We start from the raw sequence: 24,364 nt of genomic DNA on the forward strand, positions 1-24,364 counted from the left end.
CTTATGGATAAATACACTGTAAGATGAGAAAGGCAACATCATCATAAAAAGTTCCTCGCACAGGACAAACCACAATATCCAAGACATCTACTAATGACACCTTAACTGCTGCACACCTTACTCTCCTGGCCATTAAAAGCTTAATGCTCATCTGCACTGGTGATGCTGCTCATGCCCTTCCTATTGAGATATGCCTCCCCTTAGATGGCTCCTAGCAAAACCTTCAGAGAGGCAGGGGCTTGGGCTTCATTTTGCTGATGCGTTTGTGACACAGAGATAACAATGTTTATTCTGGTTTGCTGGCTTTCACCATTTGCACCATCTCCCTGAACATTTGTACGGGGTTCACACTTGCTTCAAGGGGAGCTGTGGACGTGCAGCCAGGAGCTCTGTCTGGCTGCGCACACAGGCTGGGCTCCCACGGAGCGACCGCTCCAAACGTCCTCCTGAAGGCCATGGCACCTCGCCCACAGCTTGCCGAGGTGGACACCAAGGCTTGAAATCTTCCATGGTTCTGCGTATCAGCAGTGACCAGCTCAGAGCTTACTCAGACACAGTAAGAGGAGGCGCATAAGGCACCTCCTTAGCAGTTATTTTCCATTCATGCACTTCTGAGCTACTGAACTGCAAAGAGCAGTGACTGATATTAAAGGAAGTTTGTGCCTGAAACAGTGCAAGCAACAGCAACCCATCACCACACTCAGCTACAGCACCGATAGAAATATGCTGAGAAATACTCAAAGACACAAGGTACAGTCAAAACGGAAGGGGAAAGGAGACATAGTGGGTCCAGGGGATGCAAAGGGAAGCGGGGAAGGAGAGGAAACACAGTTCACAAACACTGACCTGTTTCAAGGTCTCCAGGGCTTGAGGAAACATGTCTTGACTATACTGCAGCTTGCCCACTCGCATCAGCTGGACTGCCCTCAGTGGATGAAAACCAGGATAATACAGTCTGCATAGGAAAAGGAGAGAAAATGTGTCCCTCTGCCAGCTCTCACCTTCACAGCCGCTGCCTCTGTGGAGAGCTATTAGGGTGGGACCGCAAAGTCACTGTGCATGTTAATAAGGTACTCAGAGAAAATTAGCTGCACTATTGAGAAGCATGAAATACCGAGGGGAATTAACAAATTATTACTCCCCATCTCAGAGGAATGCCTTTAACATTATCCTGTTAGGAAGGGACGGAAGGGGGATTATTTCATTTGCTACTGTTGGATAATACAATAGCATTTACCATACTTAGCACTGCAAACAGAGGTTGTTCACAATCCCAGTGTCCCCGAGATGGGACAATCTTCAGAGGAAGATTCAGCAGGGAACCCAGTCCTGTATCCTCCAGGACGAAGGGAAGGACTGCAGGGAAAGCAGCTACGTAACACCGAGGCCACCATTTCTGAGGGTTCACACACTGCTCCCTGCTGCAGAAAAAGCTGGAGCTGCATGTTCAGGGGAACAGCTCAGACTTGGCCAGTGCACCCACCCTATCTATTACTTTGAGGAAAAACTCCTCTTATCACTCAATAAACTTCATAGAATCAGAAGTTTCCTGAAATGAGAAAGAGTGGATGGAATGTAATGCCAGCATTAACTCCTTGTGAGATGTCCGTACTTGCATGGCGATCACTCTTTGGTGCCACACTTGTCCTTGGGTCACAACACCTGAATTCCACCGAGAGTTGCGGCTGTGGAGAGCACGACATCCCTGACAAGCAGCAGAGGATCAGCACGAAACCAGCAACACAACTTGCTCAGAACTACATGAGGTAAAGGGACGTGTGGAAGTTAACTCACCTGCAAAAGACCTCAGACCTTTCCTGTGGCAAACCACAAAGTAAAAGCCATGATCAACACAATTCACCATGGACGACTGTCCTATTTGATTAAACAGAATTTTATTTCCTCTAGCACACCAGGGGTGTGCCTGAAGAGTGTTTTAAAAAGATGCAAAATCTGATCTGGCAGATTTTGCCAGGGAGAAGAGCCATAAGCCTCTCAGAAATTAGTCTTTGGACATATTTTGTTTATGCTTACACCAAATCTATGATCATAGACTTCACTTCAAGGGAATTACTAATAAATGATACCACCGTAATCAGAAAGATGCTTAAATCTACATAAATACAATTAAATAATTAAATGATTTAAATATGTGCAATATATAGAAGTCTTTCAAAAAGCTTGCATGCAAAAGAATGCTAATCTTTCTCCTTCATTATTTTGCACTGATGAAAGTGCAATTACAAGTAAATACAAGCAATTGTTTAAAAGACAGTGAATCACATTCCTCTTCCAAAGCTCAAACCAGGACAAGCAAACATAATGGAAAATGTTTTCACATCCCCAAGCCCCTTTCCGCTCATTCTATGTATTTTCTCTGAAGACATGCAGAAATACATGGGAAGCAGCCTGGCAGGCTCTCAGGAGCAACAGCTCTCAATTTGTCAGAGCCTCCCATGAAGCAGCAGAGACCAGCTCTTCCATGCAGAGACTCCATCCTGGACTGCCCACAAGAACTGCAAGACGTGCACAGTGACACTTTCAGACATCCCGTGGGATGCAGTCAGAAAGGCTCTGTGAGACAGTAGACTATCAAGAAGAAGGACATATCTCGGTCCAGATTGGTCAGTCAAGACCTTCAAAGATCCAGTTGAACAAATATGGAAAATCTTTGGCAAGTTTACTTTTAGGATGATTACATCAATTAACATCATGCTATTTCCTACCGGCTAAATGGAGAGAAAATGCAATTGAATAAGCCAGAGATTTTGATGCAAGTTACTGAACAGTATTAGAAATTGAAGAGAAAAATTAACTGTACCACAGGGACAGGTTCTGCCTCCTCTGCAGCCACCTCAGGAATGGCAGCTCACATAAGGAAATCCCGGCTATGTCTCAGCTAGTGTGGGGCTTGCTAAACTTACTCCACATAGGCTCATCAGAAATCAGAATGTGCCCCTGCATGCAAACACATCTCTTTTGATAGAGCATACATTCGCCTGCAGTCAATAAAGATTTAGGATTATGGTGTATGTGATACCAGAGGAAACAGGGCAATTTAACAATGTCAGCGACCCAGTCAAGACTACTACCAGCCATAAACTAAAGCAAGTGGAAATTGAAGATGAGGACACAGGAGGAGTAAGCATGAAACAAAGAAAGAGCCCTGTCTTCATAAATATTTACAAAGCTGTTTTACTGTGCTGATTTATGTTCTGATCTTATGTATGTATATAGTTACATTTTGTGAGTCTTAAGTTTGACATTTGAAACAGCTATTTATTATTACTTTCTTGAATAAATCTGTTAAACTATTGGAACACCTTCTGTAAAAGCACATCTATTTAGTGAGTTTATTAGAGAAATCCAGGCAGCTTGCAACTCTTCTGGGAGGTGTATAAGTGGGCAAAATGCTGTTGGCTTCTTCCAGACATCCCTGTGATTCAGTATTACAAAAAAACTGGCATAGCAATAAGGACTTAGAAGCAGTGTCAGGTGGTAGTGAGCCAATCTATTATCCCCATGTGTTGCTCTGAACAAAACAAGTGGATAAATTTAAGAATAAGGAAGACATTTACCAGCCAGGGAACTGGTACCTAAAGTCTGTCAACAAGAGACTAAGACAACTACAAAGAAATACATGCTATAAAAAATATTACAGCTTTGGAAGAGTAGGATTTCAATCTGAAAAGGATTTTATGAGATTTACCAAGGCCTAAGAGACAGGAAGGGGAGCAGGAACATACTGACAGCCGAAATAAAGGAATATGGTTCTGTGGTGATATTTCTGGTCCCTTGGCCCTGGTCAGTGCTCAATAGTCCACTTCCAAGGACAGATTAAAAAGCATGCAAAAACTAATAAGCACAGCTGCATGATAAACAAAAGAACTGGAACAGGCTGAGAAAGATCTTTAAATTTTGTATCACATCCTCTGCTTATATAAATCAACAGAGCTTTGCTCCAGGGTATTAAAAACAGAGTACATGCCACTCATCCCTCCAGCCTGCCCAGGTCCCCCCAGGCGGCAGCCGTGACCTCAAGACTATTGGTTGGTCCCTCAAATTTTGTGTCATCTACAAAGCTGATGAAAGTGCTTTCTGTCACCTCCTCCAGGTCACTGATGAAGATGTCAAACAGGACTGGCTCCCTGCAGCACCCTGCTTGTTACCAGTCTCCAAGGAGTGTCCCAACAATTAACCAGAGCCCAACCATTCATTTTTTTTTTTTTTTTTTTTACCTACCTAGCTCTCCACACATCAGGACTGTAACACCTTAACTCGGTACACGAATATTGTGAGAAAAAGTGTCAAAAGCCTTACTAAAGTCAAGGTAAATTATATCCACCCTCCTCTCATCCACAAAGCCAGTTATTTTATCATGGAAGGTAACCAGGTTTATCAGGCATCATGTACAGTTGCTAAATCCATGGTGACCGTTCTCAGCCACCACCTTCTACTCCAGGTGCCCAGAAATCTGCTCTACAGGACTCACTCCAGTTTTCCCCAAGGGGCCAAAAGGAGACTGAACGGTCTCCCTCCTCAGGTGAGTTTCCAACCTCATCCTTTTGACCTGCTCTAAAAATGAGTGTAAAATTTGTCTTTCTCCAGTCACTGCAGACCTCCCCCAATCTCCTTGGTGTTTCAAAGGTAACTGAGCAGTCAGCAAGGACATCAGCCAGCTCTCCCAATGCCCTTGCGCGCTGCAGCCTAGCAGAACCTATGGGTTTGTTGGAGGTTGGGCTTAGTCAGGTAATCCTTGATTTTTACCTGATTCACTCCTGTTAGTTCTCCTTGAATCCATTCACAAAGCATGAAGGCCTAGGCGAAGACTAAGGCAAAGACGGCATTGTCTACCTACTAATCCAACCCTCAAATATTTCCTAGTCTCCAGGTAGCTTGTGCCAGTGTTTCCCTACTCCAGGAATCAGCAGTTCCTACGTTGTACTTGCAAAACAGAAGAATACCAATTTTCACTTGGCAAGGATATGACCTGTACTTTGTAAAGGAATATCTGCTTTTAAACAGTGTGAAACTGATAGCTCTTATTTTTAATTCAGCCACAATATTTTATTTGATTAACCCCCAGGGAACTCACCAACCACAGACTTTATAAAGAAAAAATATTTTTCTTTGTTTTATGTATCTATATTAGCTCTTAATTTCTTAAAGTACTCCTCTGTGTTCTCTCTGTATGGGACAATGTAAAAACGCAACCTTTGACAAATATTAGGTATGTTTCTTCTATTTCTTAATACTACAGTGTCATTAATTCCACTCAAATTCTCTCTCCTTACAAAGTAAATAATCAGAGCTTTTGTGTTCTCTTGTGAGTTAAAACCTAATGTTAAAGAAGACTATGCAAAATGACTATCCTCCTCAATGCTTCCTACTTTATAAAAACATCCCCCCCTTCTATGTCCAGTAAATCAATCTGCAGGGTTAACATTTACACCTCTGCCTTCAGTCTGATATAATTAGAAGCAGGCAGGATTTATAAAGCCTGAAATAAGGGTTTAAAATGGTAATGTTACAAGACTCTAATGTGGTGACAAGTAAAAGGTGGTGCTATACATGATCGTAAAATGGTTTGCAGTACCTTTTAGTGCAAGTAAATATGACAGCATAAAAGACACAAGGCAGTTTTAGGAGCCCTAGCAACAGAAAAGGAATTAGGAACAGGCTCCTGGGCTTGAGGAAACGTAGTGAGCAGAATGCAAAGGGGACAGCATCAGCCTCCTGCCAGAAAGAGACCAGCTAAAACAGTAGAAATGTTCACTACAAAAAACCCAGTAGGTTCGATCTCATTTTCTTTTTCTGAGTTTTTCTTGATTTGTGAGCTATTCAGTCTTTGAGTACATTCATTAAAGTTGTTCACCTAACAGCACTGTAGGAAATATCTTTGGTTTGTATTAGTTGTTTTTGATTATTCAACGAGGTGGCACTAGTCATCTAATTCACACGGTGCTTTTCTACTCCTTGTCTGGATGATCAGATGTTTCTAAATATGAGAATTATGAGAAGCATTTTCTGGGCAAACTACTATTTATGCTAAAAAAGTACAAAACATTCAGTATCTAACAGCATTTCCAGGAAAGGATCATTCATTTTATGAATATTCAAACAAATAAGACAGGTAAACTAACCATGGTAAATTATGGATTTACATCCAAAGGGTCTGTGCTATGATTGTTAAGTGTGATCTCCTACATGGAATTTCACCTAGCTATTCCATCACCAAAATGAGCAATTTGAGGCAGATATCATGCACAATCAGAATTATACATTTATAGAAACTGTTCTTAAATAGCTTTGTAAATTTTAGTATTTTTTTAAATAACAACCAACTCCACTCAACACTTTTGTCCGGGACAGAATCATATTACAACATGTTACTGATACTGGACTAAATAAAATGTTAAGTATTAGAAGACTAATTGGAACCGTGTAATTCCTAAAGGCAATATACCTATATTGACCTATTTATAATATTTAGGGTTCCCTGTGAAAGCCTTCCAAAGGAATATCAGGCTGGCTGCCACGTTAATAATATGCTTAGTCCTCGAAGTATTCTTAGAAAAATACTATTCTTAAAGTGTTATTCTTACTGGCTTCTCTTTCTCTCTTTCTTTTCTTTCTCCTAACAACTCCCCCGTTTATCATGGATCATCAGATAAGATTAAAACTGTTCAGGCCCTTACAACTCCCCTAATACCCTCTGCCACAACCACATCATTTTGGAGTAGCAGATTGAATCATTTGCTTGTGGAAGAGCTGATATATGCCAGCTGCACTGAAATGTTTATTATCCATTTTATGTACCCATCACAGTTCCCACTGTCTGCAAACATTTCAGAATTTAGATCTGTTAAAATACATCTAAAAATCTCATTTCATATTTGTTGCTGATACTGTCCTATTACTATTTGTTTCAGTAATTTAACTGATGTGATCAAATAAGCAATCACAATTCCTATTCAACTGAACTCACAAGGAAAGTCAGCTACCGATCATAGAAATTATTTCTCTCCATCTTCTGATCGTTCTGCTGTATGGTGATAATTATGTTACACTAAAATGGACACCATTCCAGATATTGGTTCTGCCAAGATGTGAATAAAAACTTTAATAAACTGACAAAGTGATATTCAAATTTCATATTGGCTCTCCATCTGACTACAACAGCCATTTAAAATCCTGACATTATCTGTTTCAACTGTCCACTTCATCTTCTCGTGTTAAGAGATGTTAGGAAAGAAATGGTTGGTCTGGAATGGAAGTAGGAGAAGTTTTTATCATCTGGATCGTCTCCATGTCCTAGCTGATCTGAAGAGTATTCTGCAGCTCATGTTATTTTTGTCATGAGGTCATCAACATTACAGCTTAAGATGGTAGGATGGACCTCTGGAAGGGAGGAGCATGTTGTCTCAGTTGTTGGATAACCAGAAGGGATTAGGGTCAGCAGTCTATTTCAAAGGATTTATAAAAGTGATTTAAAACCTGGTTTATTGAAGGTTACTTTACAGTATTTTCCTTTGTTAAGATTATATTGCCATATCAAAAACAAAGTCTTGCACTGTTTCTTATAGTATTTTTATTACTTGAATTTTCCTTTCTTCAAACTTTACCCTAAAGCTTGGAGGTGATGGCCCTCTAGTTTCCCTTTCTAAAACACAGGCACTGTGGCTGTTATTCTTTAAGTATTTACCATGTCAGGTGAATTATTTGGATATCTGGCCTTATTTCTCCAGTCTTCCTGTCTCAGTTCTTCCATCTTAGGATGAGAATATTGACCTACTCGGCAGAGCTGATATGAAGAAAATTTCAATAGTGTTTGTGAAGAGTTTGAGAGTCCAATAGAAAAATTCTGCAGAAGTTCAAAATACTTGCACTAATTCTAAACAGAATTATAGATCCATGGTAAGCTACACAGTTGAAATGCAGTGGTTAAACAAGACCATCTGTCTGATCTGGAGAATGCAACTTCCATCCAGGCGCTCAGCTGGCTAGAAAATTTCTTGCATGACCCAAAAAGCATGAGTTTCCTCAGAAATAAAACAGTCTGGAAGAAAGGGGTGAAGGTGTTGGAGGAAAAGAGCACTTTTTACAGAAGAAAGGAGACCTACTATGAATTTTATGAACTGCAATCATCAGCAATAATCTCTCCTGAGTTGCCTGGAAATACTGCCTGAAGTGCTGCCTGAAATGCTGCCTGAATACAAAGCAGAGATTTTTTCAGGTAACACCATATGCCTGTTCATGGCATATAAAAGGTGTGCAATACTTCAACAGATCAAGGCACGCTTGAACTTTCTGTCTATAATTGAAAGCTGTATGTTCATTGAGCAAGCATTTTTCAAGTAAAGCCATGTGTTCTGTTTAATGAGTAGTTCTGCACCTTGGGAGTACAGTCAAGGGGTAAAAAAAAAATTGGAGAAGACTGCTTGAGTAGGAAATATATCCATGAAATGAATATTCCCTGGGTATTCCCTGGGAGCATTAGGGTAGGGGTCCTGTCAGTGCAGCACATTTCTGACAGGCCTCCCATGATTCTCTGATGTCTACACTTCATTCGCTAAAGGCTGAAGGCACAAAAAAAGAAATACATCTGCAATATCCTATCTAAGGCACACACAAAAAAGATTTGCAACAGCGTAAAACTACAAAAGAGTGAGCAACCACACGTTTCTCTTCTAGGGAGAGAAGAAGATTTATGGATGATTGGAGAAAGGAGAATGAGCAAAAGGAACACATGCAGCCTCTATAAAATTCTATTTTTCTATCAACTGTTAGTTGTGGCCCACAGAGCTAAAGAAAGACTGATTGTTGCACAATGAGACCAGATTCACAGTTCTAGTTTGGAATTACAGTCAGTGCATTGGGAAGAGCTCCAGGAAGCTGTTATGCAAGTGCAGCAAGGCTGCTGGGATAATCAAGCACAGATTCTGCACTAAAATATCATCCTCTCCGCAGGTTGCACCTCCTTTTTATTAAAACCTTTTGGCATAGTATTTACTATTTTTTTTCCATTGGACAAACTAACTGTGTGTGAGGCAGAAGCTCCTGTTCTCAAGCTTCTCCTATCTTTTCTCTCTCTTCGCAGCCAATTGCCTTCTATTTTCTTTCATTTTCTCCTCTGATTTTGGTGTCTTTCTTTTCTGGTTCATTCTTAGCCTTTTTATTTTCTTCTTCTCCTTATTTTTCTAACATTCTCTTTCACATGGAGTAGCTTTTTTGCTCTCTGATCTCCTCTGCTATCTTGTTATTAACAATTTTATATCTCTCCCTCTTCTTCATAGCAAACATGTTCTGTCCTGGGGAGGCTGATTGTTCATTTGTCTGGGTTCCATGAAAGATACACATCTTAGAAGCACCTGTTTAGGCTGCTAACAGTTGTATTAAAGGAAAGTCCCTGAAAATTTCAACATGTTAAGACTTGCAATCATGCACTGTGCATAGAGCCTCAGGAAACTTCCCATTGATCTATGATGTGTCCATTAATCTGTGCAGCCTAAAGGGCATCTTTCTAAATTGGTACAGGCGGCAGCCATGAAGAAAATCTGTCAATACCCTTTTGTGAGACATACAATAACCACATACTGAGTCATTGCTAAATATGAATCCATGGCATGACACAGGCATCAAAATCTAAAATGACATTTACCTGCCTCAAGCAAAAACAAAACATCACAGTCTCATTTGATTTTGCTTGTAGCCCAATGGAACCTCATCATTTGACTGTCATTTGCAGATTTCTCTGAAATATGGCTTAGACATTTCCTGGCTTTCATGGTATCCATGAAATTCTGAGGACTTCTGCATCACGTCAGGTTTGCATTTTATGTAGAGCAGGTGTATCTCTTTAGGGTACTTAAAAAGACCTCTACTAGTGAAATGTGAGCTTTCCCATCTCAGGGACAGTTCCTACTCCTCCAAACACCGAGCTCTTTCCTGGGGTCAGCATGCAGTCCTTTATCAAAAGATTACCAAGGCACTGGAGATTAGCGACTGGAGACCAGTCACTGGTCTCAGTGGTGTCGCCCTGGGCTGATATTGGATCCAGTACATTTAACATCTTCAGTAACGACTTGGAAGATGAGACTGAAAGCAATCTTCAGCAAGTTTGCAGATGACACAAACTGGGAGGAATGGCTGATACACCAGATGGTTGTTCTGTCTTTCAGAAGGACCTTAAAGGCTGGAGACCTGATTTTCAGACCTGACAGCTCTCCTTCTCAGAAAATACATAGGTTAGTACAGATTTTTTCTTGTACAATTTTAAGACGAAGTATAATAATTACATGAAATTACATGAAAAGGAAATCCTTATGCCTTTCTAGATGGTATCGTTCTCTTTAGAAGTACATTTTCAGAATAAGATTAAGAACAAAGCCTACTTCAGAACACAGTCACTCAGTTGCAGTAGAGCAGAAGGACTGGATAGTTTGCCCATGTAAATGATAATTTTATATGTTGCTATAAAGCATAAATAATGCTATCCATACAAATAAATTTTGCAAAACGTAGTTTTCTTTTTCATTGCTCATTTCAGGCAAGATACATCAGGCTGTTTAAAACTGTAGGGTATTAATTTCTCCATGACATTTGTTTATGAATACAGATGAGCCAAGATGGAAATTTTGCAGAACTTAGAAGTATACTGACAGCCTGAACTCTATAGTAAAAGTATTCCCTCCATGACATAAGTAGTTGTAGAATTATATGAAAGCAAGCACATATGCAGATTGCCTTAGCATTTAAAAATATGAGCCCAGATATACCACATTTTTTTTCTGCTTCTGACACCACATAACATGTGTCAAGTTATCTCATATCATGTCATACAATATTATTGCAATACACAAGACATAGCATCTTAAACCAGCTCGAGGTGGACAAATACTTCAGAAAACAACCACTGCAAACAGTTATCTTCCTCTCCGTTTGACAGAGAAGCCATAAACGGAGAAGCTGCTGCCTTATAGAGTACAGGAGGGACCTGCTTTGTCTCCATCTCAGACCACTCAGCATCTTTTATTTGCTCCTTCTCCCATTGTTTTTTCCTTCCTTTTCTTTAAGAAGCCTTGTCTTGTTTCTGAACTGCCTTCGTGATTTCCCTGAGCTTTTATCATGGTTTGCCCCACTCCTCAGGCTCCTTCAATGGAGATCTTTGCTATGATTCAACCCTTGCAAAGGGTTATTGACAAATCACCAGACTTCTTGCTAGCTGCATCAGAAGCTTCACTGATGGAGCAGGGCATCAAAACAGACTGGACACACGACATTGAAGCACTTGTACTTTCAGTGTCGGTAGATTTTGTAGTTTGACCATAAAAAAAAAAAAAGTCTTTATAACTGAAATGACCATATACACGAAGAATAGATTTTTTTTAAGTTCATAAATAAGATTAGTGAACAAAATGGTGACAATTCAGGCATTTAATACATATAGAGCAACTTACTTGGGGTGTCTATCACTCAATAAATATGCTGTAGCATTGCTATTGATTACACCTCTGTGTGGGTACTACTGCAACATGTATCATTTTCACATTTTAAACTTCATGAATTACTTCTTGACTCAGCATTCCCATTAGATATTACTTCTGGCACTTTTTGATCAAGAATTTTTTCAAAAGAAGGAAAATCTTAACCTTACAGGTAAGACCAACAACTCAATATTTTGGAAGGCAACATACACCTGCTACATAGACTACGTTTGTTCAAACCTCAGTTCTCCACTTGCCAGTGCACACGTGGCTAACCTAAAGAACACTGAGTTTGCACTTGGCTAGATTGGAATTTATGACTCTATTATGAAACACTTTTTGGATCACAATTTCAAATTTTCAACTTTGATAAAATGTGAGCAAAATTTTGATAAATCTGGGGACAAACATAGAAATAGCTACATAATAAACATATGTAATTATTTTGCTTAAATATCAGAGAGATTGTCTATGTATGACTTTTGAGGCTAATAAAAATTTTTTAAAGGTGTGGATTTTAAGAGGTTCATTTAAACACTGGTGTGGATGCAGAATTACTTCAAAATTAGCCTGATTCATTTCCAAAGTGATCTAAGTCATTAAATCAAAGTGATCCAAGTCGGATATATTTTCAAATATCATTCCAAAATGTATTTAAAGATAGAATCCTATACTGAAGATAAATCATCTCTTCAAGGTAATAGTTGGTGTTTTCTGGTGCTTTCTTGTGGATAAGTGGATAAGAGGTAGGTAGGAAATTAGCTAATGTGGAAAAAAAATCACCCATTCAAATGGCAGGGAGAATAGGGCAAGGTGAAAACTAGATACAAAAATGTGTTTCTCATTATTAGGTTAACAGGCTGGTTGTACTATATTTTGATCCAAAATTGATGGAACAATAACTATGAAATATGAAGTATTAATTAGAAATGGCAGACAATGTACTAGCAAATACTGAACTATCAGCAAACACATGATCGGTTGCTATAGTAATTCTTGCCTCCACCTATGTCTTAAGAACCATCAAGGGATAAGGTGAATTTAGTCCTTTACAGTCTGTGTGCTTTCCCACAACCATGGATGGTGGATTTTCTGCACAGTCCCCACGTACATACTGCACAGACTCCATTGTCTAATTAGAGCTAATTATCTGATTTAAATTTGTATTTAAAGCTGACCCCTCCCAAAGTACATTTTATTTGTGTTCATATCTAATATATACATCACAGTCTCAAATACTTTATTATGTTTATTTTAAACAGAAGCCAGCATGAAAGCAGTGGCACTGGGAAAAATGGAAGCAGATCCAAAAAGAAAAGGAAAGCTATTTAAAGTACAACAGCTAATTACTGCAAGCCTCAAATCTGGGTAAAATTTTCCCATGTGTAAAGAGCCAGTACAGGTCCTTTATATCAATTAGGCCCATTTAAACTGCATTTTTAAGGTTTAGACAGGATTTGTGTGGCGCATAAGCCTGAGGCTGTCTATCACCACATGATTTTCAACCCCCGTGAATATGTCTGTCAGGATATCTGAAATCTGAATATTAAGAGGTTGTTAGTAAATCAAAATCAAAATTCTCAGACATTGCCACCTCGGTGGTATTTGTCACACTTCCCTTTCTCACAACAAAACAGATTAGTTGTGCGCACTAACCGCAAGCAACAGTCATTATACTACTTGACTTTTGTATTAAAGATGCTCTCAAAAGGAAAATGGACGGTACCTTCTTTCTCATTTAAGAAAAGGTCACAGTGGTAGTCCACAAAATTTATTTTTAGGTCAGGAAATGCAGGACAGGACAAAGACTGCACTAAGCTCCCAAGACACAACGCCTTCCTATCACCTGTTTTGCCCACACACGTGTAAGACCTTAAATGCATGATTAAATTGCAGTATCTAAAGAATTTAAATTTGATCCCTGATGAGCAATTATTTAGGATTCATGAATTCTCAGTAATTACAGTTTTCTCTGTTGTTCTGTATATCTGAATTAGCCTGTTATTTCTAAGCAAAACTGTGTCTTGGAAGCTGGAGCCTACATTTTCCCAGAATTGAACATAAACTTTTTTTTTATTTGACATTCGAGACATTTTGACAAGATTGAATTACTTGGATCCATGCCAAATCACAAAATAAAGGAAAGTCTCCTGAAAGCATTTTCCTCATAATTCTTGGGGAAAAAAAACATTGATGCTCCAGATGTAGAATCTGCACTGAAAGCCTACAAGGGTGTCTAGAGTTTAACCTATCAGGTCCCATCTGATCTACCACGATATCAGACTTGAGAAGCTTTTTCCTTTCTTTTTCTCATTTTTCTCTGCATTTCTGTATGTTTCCTCTCATCCTCCTTTTGCAAAGTATCACCACTGCTTCATGTAAATCCCTTTAGGGAATTCACATGTTCTGCAATTGCAATGCCTGCACAATGCAGTTACAACCCCCATCCCCTACTCCAGGAATCCTTTGCTTATCCTTACACCTGGATTTTTTGGCAAACATTGCCCTCCACACATCTCTCTCTCAGGCTTAGCTCTACAGCCGTTCCATGCCTTGTGCAATGTGTTGTGCTGCACCAGCTAAGCATTAAAGGACTAATTCCATCTCTGTTCAGGAAAGCACTTAAAAGAGGTGCTTGAACAGCTGCTTAGTTGACTTTTGTGGGGCTTACCTACATGCTTAAATCCTTCACAGAGCAGCCTGCCATTGGTTCTAAATAGTTAACAAATATTCCACCCTGCTATTAGATTTGAATGTGACTTTAGAAGTCAGTAAGAGTAGACTCATGCTGATAGGATATTCTCACTGTCAGTTCATAGACATCTAACTTTTGATACCCAAATGGTAACTTTAATTTCTCTAGGATCCCAACACAGTCAGTACAAAACAAGCCTCCTTCAGAAGGAAATTTAGCACACCTAACATACTGTGCTGAATACTCGCTGGCATTAACAATTCAGGAACAACTTATAAACTCAGTCTTCTATCTTGTTGACTTACAGGCTCCTAACCACACTGATGATATGCACTGTACTTTGATTCTTCAAATTGAGATGGGATCACAAAATTGATTTTCCTTGTAACTCACTGATCTTTGGATGCTTCAGGACAGTCCATTTCTACAGAGACAATTCACTCCCCAAAAGAAAATACACCTGGCTGGAAACTTCCTCCTATCAGCATGTTAGATGCGCAAGCCTCATCATGATTGTATTTAATAAATACTGCAGCAGGAAATGTCTATAGATTAAGAGCACTATTCTCAAAAGGCCACAGCTTCTAATTTCTTTGAAAAACAGACACAATCTACACCATGAAAAATTTAATTGCGCTTTAATTACCAGTTAGCTGAATAGCATGATATGTATGCCTTCATTTTTTAATAGCTTCTGCCACTTGCAACAAACTGTGGAAAGAAATAATGGATGCCCTGAGTATTCTTTCTGTCTACTTCTACCAAAATTAAAAACAAAAAAAGACTAGAAAATCAAAAAGAATATTCAAATTCTTCTGGATCAGTAATAATCAAGGAGGAACACTAGCAATAATGAAAATGGATATACAAAAGCTGCTGCAGCATTCACATCAGTCGCAAGCTAATGCAAAATTTGCCCCTTTGGTCGAGTTCTGCTACATTAAACTGATAAAAAGCTCTTGGCCAGCTGACTCAAGGTTGCTTCTTTGTTTTATAAGGTCATAGCTTTAACACTTGAAAAAAATACTCTGTATGTTACAATATTTACCATGATTCCTTCTATAGGACTTTGTAGAGCGGTACATTGTATTGTATATGGAGATAAACCCTAACAAACAGAAACATACCAGTATTTAAAAGGGTTTTATTAAAAGGATATATAACCAATGAGAAATGTTAGGCTGGATATGGAGCAGTCTAGCTGGGCTTTTACACCACATCCTTCACTCAGTGGCACCTGAACAGCATACAAAATGTGTAATCTTACAAATCTCTGTTTCTTCTCCCCTTTTCCGATGAAAATGGTCAGGAAACTACTTCATTGATATGTGTATCTCTGTTATTCACTGAATATCTATCTAATGCTTATTTTTTCTCTCCTAATAACTGAGAGCAAATTTACTTAAAAAAAAAAAAGCGTTTCTCTTTAGGGATATGCAAAAATAGAGGGAAACCAGCATGACTTCATTTTGGCCTCACCGTCTGTTTTTCATGCTGATATTAAGCACAGGAGAATTTCCTAAGTATAACAGTATTGCTGAATTATTTAATTCACTATATGCTACATCATATCATCTGGGAATTAGCAAGAAGAAGAGTATGTGACAGGGAGAAATCCCTTAAAAAGAGGATGGAAAAAAAAAATGTATGTGTGAAGCTTTGTGCTCCTTACCATAATAGACATGTTGACCTCAGGAAATGTACACTAGATAAAAATGTAAATGCTCCTCTCACAACAGGGAAATTTGACCTCCAAGAAATCTGTATCAGACAACATTAATGTGGACTGCTTTTTAATTATTATTACTCTTTTTAATTATCATTACTATGATTTTTATTTTTTAAAGAGAAGAGTTATCCAGTGAAATGGTCGCACTGTGCCTGATATGAATTATTTGGAGATGAAGAACACAATACTGCTCATTGTGATAAATCCTCTCAACTGCTTTGCTGGGAAGATATATCAGCCAAGAAAATATTTGGCCTTCAAAGATAGAGAACTGACAAGGCTGAAATCTCAAAATGATTCCACTTTGTTATTATATCAGGAATCGATATTACACTGAAAGCGTGAATGAAGCAATATCAGATATTTTCATTTGAAAATTACAGAGGAGAGTAAAGAACTTGAAAGAAACAGTGCATTTTCTCTATACTGCTTATGCCAGAGTATTCTATGTGGCATTTTCAATGCTCTGTTGTGATGAAGAGAAATAATGAAAATCATTCAAAGGCACATGCTTAGCTATGGATAAAGTACCAATTAAAGCAAAGTTATCCAATTTGATAACTTAGTAAATAAGAGACATTCACTAGAAGCAAGTAATTTTGAGCTGCATCTTGCATGTATAGATATGTTTAAAGACCCCAAGTTTCTGCTGCAATTTTCGTCATGAAATTGTAAAAGAAATCTGTTATGCTATCTTTTTTCCTTTCCTTTCCTTTCCTTTCCTTTCCTTTCCTTTCCTTTCCTTTCCTTTCCTTTCCTTTCCTTTCCTTTCCTTTCCTTTCCTTTCCTTTCCTTTCCTTTCCTTTCCTTTCCTTTCCTTTCCTTTCCTTTCCTTTCCTTTCCCTTTCCTTTCCTTTCCTTTCTCCTTTCCTTTCCTTTCCTTTCTCCTTTCCTTTCCTTTCCGCTTTTTTTTTCTCCTTTCTAACAGGCATGAAATGTTGGCGTCTTAATATCAGAATATTATATTTTAAAATGACACCTTGGAAAGCCTTGGTGTTTCTGCAGCATTTTAAAGTCAGATAGACTAAAGGTTACAGGGAGGTGAACACTTGTCATCACTTTCTTACAGTGGTGCTCCTTTATTCCCACAGGTTTTTGTCCACAGTATGAATTTGTCTGGCCAATACAGCAGTGAAGGAAGAGATTAGAACATGGATAGCTAAAGAGCTGTTACATGAGAAGACAGAAACATTACCTGCTGCAGTACAAGCATTTTTTGGAGGACTTCCATTTGAGAACAGTATTCTTCCTGAGTGTTTGCTCTATTATTTCCACCGGCCAAGATGACTAATCACAAAAGCACTGGTATTAAATCAGTTAGCACAGTTGAAACCCAGCAAAATGTGCCAAAAGTAGATGAATTTAACCTTGCAGTATTCAATGAACGGAAACTATACCCTGTGACATGTTACAGAAGTACATGAGTAGTAATTATCTAAAGGAAGATAACCAACATGGATTTAGAAAGCCAAGAACCTCCCTAACTAATCTACTTGACCTTTATCATGAGGCTAAGACAGGGCTGATAACAGGCTCTGCAAATAAAAGAGTGTGTTTTTATTTTCTGGGGGTCATGTGGGCATATACAACAAATAGATGAAAGAGGTGGAAAGAAAATAGCTTTACAGAAAACTTTGAAAACTCATAAGAAAGCACGTACCACAAGGGAATACCTTTAACTCTCCATCAGCCACACAGGCACACACAGAATTGCTGCAACGTGATCACAGAGGCCAAGTCCCACGGAATCAGATGGTCTATTCAAATCTAAGTAATGGCAAAAAATGTACAGAAGCTGCATGGGACTTAGCATAGACCAAAATTTGCTTTACAAGACTAAGCTGTAGTCTTGTACAGGAAACCTCTTTTTATGCTAATTGTTCTGTTTTGCATGGTTTTTAGTTTCTTTTCTTTTCAAGACTGTGCATGAACCTGAACCTGGAGCAGAGAATACCAGTAAAGGGTAACATGGGTAAAGCTACTCTCCAAAATAATGCTAGTCTTGAACCTTTCCTTCTCTGCTCTTCTACCTTTGCTAGGCAGATAGTTTGCAGATGTTTTGGGCAGGGAATCTTTGGGTCACTGTAAAATTCTGCCTCTGACAGCTACGTCCAAAGCTCACAGAAATCAATGGCATTGGGACCACATCCTTGCAAAGTTCCACTTCCCTCCAATCAAGTGCCAGGTTGGTTATCTCTCTGTTTCTCTTCTCTCCATGGGAACTACTGGAATTTTCCCTCTTCTTCAGTAAAGGTAGAGGTCACCATTGATGATGCTGGGTTTGTTGGCTTGCTGGGAGATAAAGGAGAAGAAATTTTTAAAAATGCCCCCCCACACACTTATTCTTCACCAAGACACACAGAGAGGAGTCAAATAAATGAAGATAAACAGGTCAGAGTTAGAGAAGAAGGGAGTGTGAGAAGAACCTCAGAGAGGAAGACGCTGATCCATAAGACCTACCTAAGGTCAGCCACTGAGGCAAAGAGAAAAAGGACAACCTGAACCCAAGGATGCTAGAAGGACAGAAATGACTCACACTGTCTCACAGCATGCTTCAGAAGATCTTTCAACCCTAGAATGAGAATGCTTCATGCTCCTTCCTGAAACGTTCCCTGCATCACACCCTGCCTTCTCTACTGAAGGGACAGCAGCCATAATCAGCTCTCATCCACAAGGTCACATGTACCCCTGCATGTTGCCAGTTTCCTCTCCTTAGGCAGGCAGGCTAACAAAACACACCCTATTCTCTCAGGTCTGATACTCGGTTTTGCAGAAGGTTCATTTGCTGCCACAAATGAGAACCTTCATTGAGAACGTTCATTTGCTGCCACATCTTCACTCAGAAGTAAGAAATTTTGAGCAGCTGGATTTTGACTGTATTCACTGTTGCTAGGGGTAACACTGGATCCAGCACAAACACGTCTCATTACTGCCTTCTTGTCTTTGTTTCACAATGAATTTTTTAGCTGGCACATTTTTGGGAACTCAGAAGTCAGTCAGAAGAGTGAGGTGGAGCGCTACCATTGCACATTGTATGAAGATCTTATGTTCATATGCTAAAACAAAGGCAAATTTTCTGCAAATAATATTAATTTGCTGGAAAAAAAAATCCTTGCAAACATTCAAATTATTTGACCGTCTAAATAGCTCCTGGAAACATCGCTTCTATTGTGTGTTCCTCTAAGAAACGTCCAGAAGCAGCATGGAATATTCTGTTTTTTGCTAACAAGTGGAACATATTTGCTTGTATTTTTAACTGAATTTATCACATCCCTAATTTTGTTTCACAGTCCCTCACAACTTGGATTTTACTGACATAAATGTTCACCATATGCACAGTTCAGTCATATGTGTAATTTTTTAATGTTAAAGTTTCAATCCCATAATTAAAACAATTAGTGAGGACCCAAAAATGGGTTTATACTTGCTCAGAAACTTGCGGAACAATAATCTCCATTCTTTAATGCCATTACTTGCCTGGGAAGTGTCTTAGTGCTCTGCTAGTACGGCAGTAGAAACAACCGCCAAGCATTTCACCTGAGCAATAGAAACAGACCTCTGGGTTTCACAGGTACAGAATACATTCACATAATATACTCATTTAAATGACTCTGCTTAAAAATAAATCTGAGAAAAGTGCAAATCTGCTCACAATTCTTGTAAGAATACAAAATAAATTGAATTTGTGAAATGAATTAGCTGTTATTCATTGCTTGCCCAGCTCTAGCCATCATTTGCTTTGCCAGGCCCACGTCTAACACCACTGATGAAGGTTCATATCCTCTGACCGAGTTCAGTCATGCTGTGTACAACTGGCACACTTTCAACTACTGGAAAGTCAGTACTGGGGAATGACAAAATGCAACACAGTGATATATCCTAATGTAGTGATTCCCTAGGTGTGGGCCCCCTAAGAATTGCTATGGGTTATGAAAGGGTTTTCCCCTCGAATCACATATCTCAATTCTAGGTACTGGGAAAGCATCCAAAGGTGAATACTGCGTGTAGCAGGAGCACCATCCTGTTTGTGGAAGGGAGGATACATTTTTGGATAAACAGAGCAGCAGGGAGGAGAATCCTGGGCACATCATTCGCAGCTTGCCTTTTAAGTGAAAAAGGCTTACATTTGGAAAAGAGACTAAGTGCCTGAATGTGGGTAGGAAGAGGTAGGAAGTTGTCCTGAGATAGGTAGGAATGTGGGGAAATAGAAAGATCATGTTTGGTGGTGCCTGAGACAGAGAAAATGAGTGTCAAGGCCAGGTGGGAAATAGAATAACACCAGAAGATTTGGCAGTTGCCTAACACGTCTTTGCAGAAAGAAGTTGTTGGTCCACTGCCCTAAATCTGTAAGTAAACTCATTAGCTAAAGCTATCTAATCAGTATTAGCGTACCTAGAAAACTGAGATGTCCAATTCTCATGGTTTAATTACATCGACAGGAGAAACATCCCCTCGCCTAAGTGTAAGTTTTCCATCTATCCCTGAAATACATTCTCTCAAGCTGCCTTCAAACCTAGAAGCTTCCAATAGACACCTATAAAACCACTTCATTAACCTTCTGCAAATTCCTCATTAAAATTCCTCCTTGACATAATTTCTTGGAATGGCCAGATGATGGCGGATCTGGTAACCTCCCTCATGCTGACCAGCAGTCAGTCAGTCTAAGCCTGAAAGGACTGATGTGATATCTGGTCACACTTTGTCTTACTGTTATTCTTACCTTCCCCAACCTGCTGGCTTTGTCTTTCTCTGTGAAAAGAAGCATTTTTAACCTAGCAGCAAGATTTAGGGAACCATCACCCATCTGTCAGTTCTTCTCTAGTAACTTCTGAATCCCTTAGCCAATTTCAACTAAATTTGACAGAGGAGTAGAAATCTCATAGATGTTTTAGTACCCACAAAATCAAGAAAACACAACAGAAAGCTCTACCAACACTGCTTTTCCCAAGGTGAACACAGTGTGAACGTGCCTCTCATCAGATATGAAGGAATGCAAACAGGAAAGATATTATAAATTCACCTAACAAGGGAAATGCTTTTGAGTTTGTGCACTACAAAATCCATTATATTGCCTCTCTAGTGTGAATTTTCTGACATGTAATAAGTAATGAGTTGGCACTTCAGCATGGCTATCATTCAGTCAGCCAGCATAAAAAGTCAGTCAATCAGAGACAAAAATCTAATGGAAAAAGGCGCTCTCAGCTTTGAAGACCAGAGGAAAAACCATTTTTTTCAGTGCCTGCATGACTCCAGGCACCCCAGCATGTTTATGGCTAGACCTCCTCAGAGCTATAAATGTACAAATTATGAACTTATAACAAGTCACTGGAGTTATGCTAGAGGGAAACCAATATACATTAAAATGGAATAAGGGTCCCTGTGTATAGCAGCTTGCTTATAGACTGTATCTGATGAAGACGCCCCCTGATTTTTTACAGAAACTGTTGGTGATACTTTACTTTAGCACTGACAGACCAATACCCCTAGCTCCTTTTGGCCAGAAGGTGTCCTGGCATTACGCTCAGTTTCATGAACTCCTGTTGTGTGTTAATGAGCAGTGAGAGGTTACAACAAGATACTCAGTTTGCCTGAGCACCATGCTCTGAGATCCCGTGATCTGAGGCTTTCACAGACTGCTAAATTCCAATATACTTATTGTACGTGTTTACAGCCAACTTTAGTCTATTCTTATGCATTTATGGACCGCACTTCGGGGAAATCTGTGGTTTACAAAAGTCAGGCATTTAAATGAAAAGAAGAAAAACAGATCTCCTGAGAGATTGTTGTTAGCTAGCTGGCTTCATGGAGAATAAACCAAGCAATCCTCTATAAAGTACATATATTAAATAATATCTTTATGAAATAATGCATTTTCCTTATTAGGCATACAAGATTAGATGCATCTTACACAGCTGTAAGGTAAAGGTTAGTAACAGCTTGGCCAAAGGGCACACATAAGTTGTTGTCTGGGATGAAGCATGGCAGTGAAGGCAGGTCATGTAGCAAAACAGGGATATTTTCATGCCAGAGAAGGAAAAATGGAGGAAGTTTTTGAAAGCAATGAGCTTGCTCTTTCGGATTATGAGAAACCAGCCCTAACACTTCTATTAGCAAATACATCACATTGCTATCCTAGCTAGTGTTGGGTGGAATGTTTTAGACTTATTATTTCAGGACAAACCAACTTAATTTTCTCTTATTTCCAGCTAGACGGAGTAATTACCTGAGATCTCTCTGATCCACCAACATCTCTGGTTTCTCTTTCAAAATATTTTGAAGTCAGGAGTCACCATACTGAAGGCAGAGAAAGATGAAAGTTGCGAAATGGTGAAGATGACGGCAACTTTTCACAAGTATTGCCTAAACTCACATCTTCACCAAAACTGACACATACTCTTAAGTTTTTTGATCCCACATGTAAAAAGAGTTTCTGAGCAGTATTATTCAAGTACGTAATATGAGCTTGTTTGTGACTGCCATTTGTAAAAAGACCAAATTTCTGACAAACTCCTATAGCGCAGTGTGTTCCTAAAGTAAAGGAAAATAATATAACTGGACAGCTTCAAAGTTACTAATTATTTATAAGTTCACTCTTTTTTTTTTTTCATTTACCTGATCTCTCACTTAGCAGTTTTCCTTACTGGTTTTAACTTAACGGGAAACAATAAAGATTTTTTTTCACTATCCAGAATCTCTGTGCTTAGAAAAAGAATGCCCCATGAAATCTTTGCTTTGCTTTCTGAACCGCCAAGTCACATGATAAAATAATTTATAATCTCCACTAAGCTATGAAAATGAAGTAACTTAATCTCCCGAGAATAAAGTAGAACTGCAAAACACAGACAAACTAGAATTAAAGAGCAGATGATGCTTCATTGACCTCACAGAGAATTAGAAACATCTGGCAACCTACTGCTACATTGAACAAAAGTTATAAGCCCCGATCTCTTACTTACAGAGATGTTTCCAAATTTAAAAGATAGACAGATGAAAGAGAATCCAGTTTTGAATTTATGTAAGTGTCCTCAGCCATAAAAACAGATGCAAAGAAACAAACTGCAGAATCCACATATGCAAGATTCATGCATTAGGTGATCAGAGTATGAGCATGAGATTGCTGCAGTGAGGCACGAGAGAGAATGACTTGTTACTGCACTGCTGCTGGATAATATATCATCTAGCAATAAATTATTCCAGCCCACTTTTTTCTGAGGGATCCTCACTGTTGGATGCAACAGATGCAGAGAAGGAGACAGGCAACAGTTAGAGGACCAGGCTGGGGAGTATGGAGGAGCAGTCAAAAAGACCAGTGTCTCATCAGTGTGTGAGACTTCACAGTCTGAAGGCACCAACGACTCCTCCATCTGACTCATCTACCAGCTATCTAGAGCTGACTGATCTACAACCAATACAAGAGATGAAATAATAGCCCTAGCAAAGTAAAAGAGAATTCTGCCAGCAATCACGACAGTGCCAAATATTCCACCTGATAGCTTTGAAGTTTTTCCAAATGCATAAGCCAAAGATTATATTTGCTTTGACATATTAAAGAATGCAGACTTCAACAAGTCTTCCGACTCTGTCCAGACAGGGCAATAAAAGTGGCTGTTTATGCAAAGTTTTTTTAAGTAACTTTCAAGTATCACTGAAGTTGAAGATTTGGTTCAGGATTTCCTTTGTCTTTAAAATGGAGCCCTCTTTTTTATCATGGTCATTTTTTTCTACATATATTAGAAACAAATCAACAACAGCTCTGCAGCATAAAAAAGCAGGAATGAAAACAAACATATCCACCAGTGCCGTGTAAACTCCATCAATCTAAAGCAACCACTGAGATGCAATATCAGAGAGCCCCATGCCTGTAAAAATGCAGATGTTAAACTCTCATGACGTCATTTCTAAGAAGAATATGGGCCACAGAATAAACAAATATATAGGCTGCCCTTTATGACTTTCTTTCACCTTCTTTACAGTTCCCCTTTCCACTGAGGTCACTGAGAGAGGGCTGAGCTCTCCCCATAGCTGCGTCCCTGAGTTGAAGAGCCCAATGACAGAGTACGACTCGCCATAGGAGCACCAGAATTGAGCAAACTCTTTGTGGTTCACAGTCGGATTATGCCATCCAGTAAGTTAGGCATGCAGCTTGTTCCCACCCCTGGGACATTCACAGCAGCTCCTGGCCATGTGGATTTCTTGGTGCCTAAAAATGAGCTTCAGCTTTTCTCTACTGGCACTCCCCTCTCTGGCCTCCTACTTTTCCCAAACTTGCAGGATCTTCACATGTTTTACATTTCTGTCTTCATTCAAGTTGCTAGGTAGCACTAACAAGCAAAGACAAAGACAACAAAATCTGCATTTCCCCCGAAATATCTCTAACTTTGAGCAGTTGCTGCAAGACCAAGCACTTATGGGTACAATAAATGGCATTCTTCCAGCACGTCCCTGACCCTGCTT

General features: G+C 39.2%; 1 protein-coding gene across 1 annotated transcript in view; it reads right to left on the bottom strand.

The window, feature by feature from the left end:
- LOC104567692 (histone-lysine N-methyltransferase SMYD3) overlaps nucleotides 1-24,364 on the bottom strand; it is a 74,745-nt gene that overhangs the window by 3,647 nt on the left and 46,734 nt on the right. Inside the window, exon 6 of the mRNA XM_010214535.2 lies at nucleotides 847-955. Coding sequence (XP_010212837.1) covers nucleotides 847-955 — 109 coding nt within the window. The remainder of the gene's footprint in view (nucleotides 1-846; nucleotides 956-24,364) is intronic.

The sequence above is a fragment of the Tinamus guttatus genome, unplaced genomic scaffold (genome assembly GCF_059628265.1).
Source record: "Tinamus guttatus ecotype Peru unplaced genomic scaffold, ASM5962826v1 Tinamus_guttatus_pri_ptg000208l, whole genome shotgun sequence".
Classification (NCBI taxonomy): Eukaryota; Metazoa; Chordata; class Aves; order Tinamiformes; family Tinamidae; genus Tinamus; species Tinamus guttatus.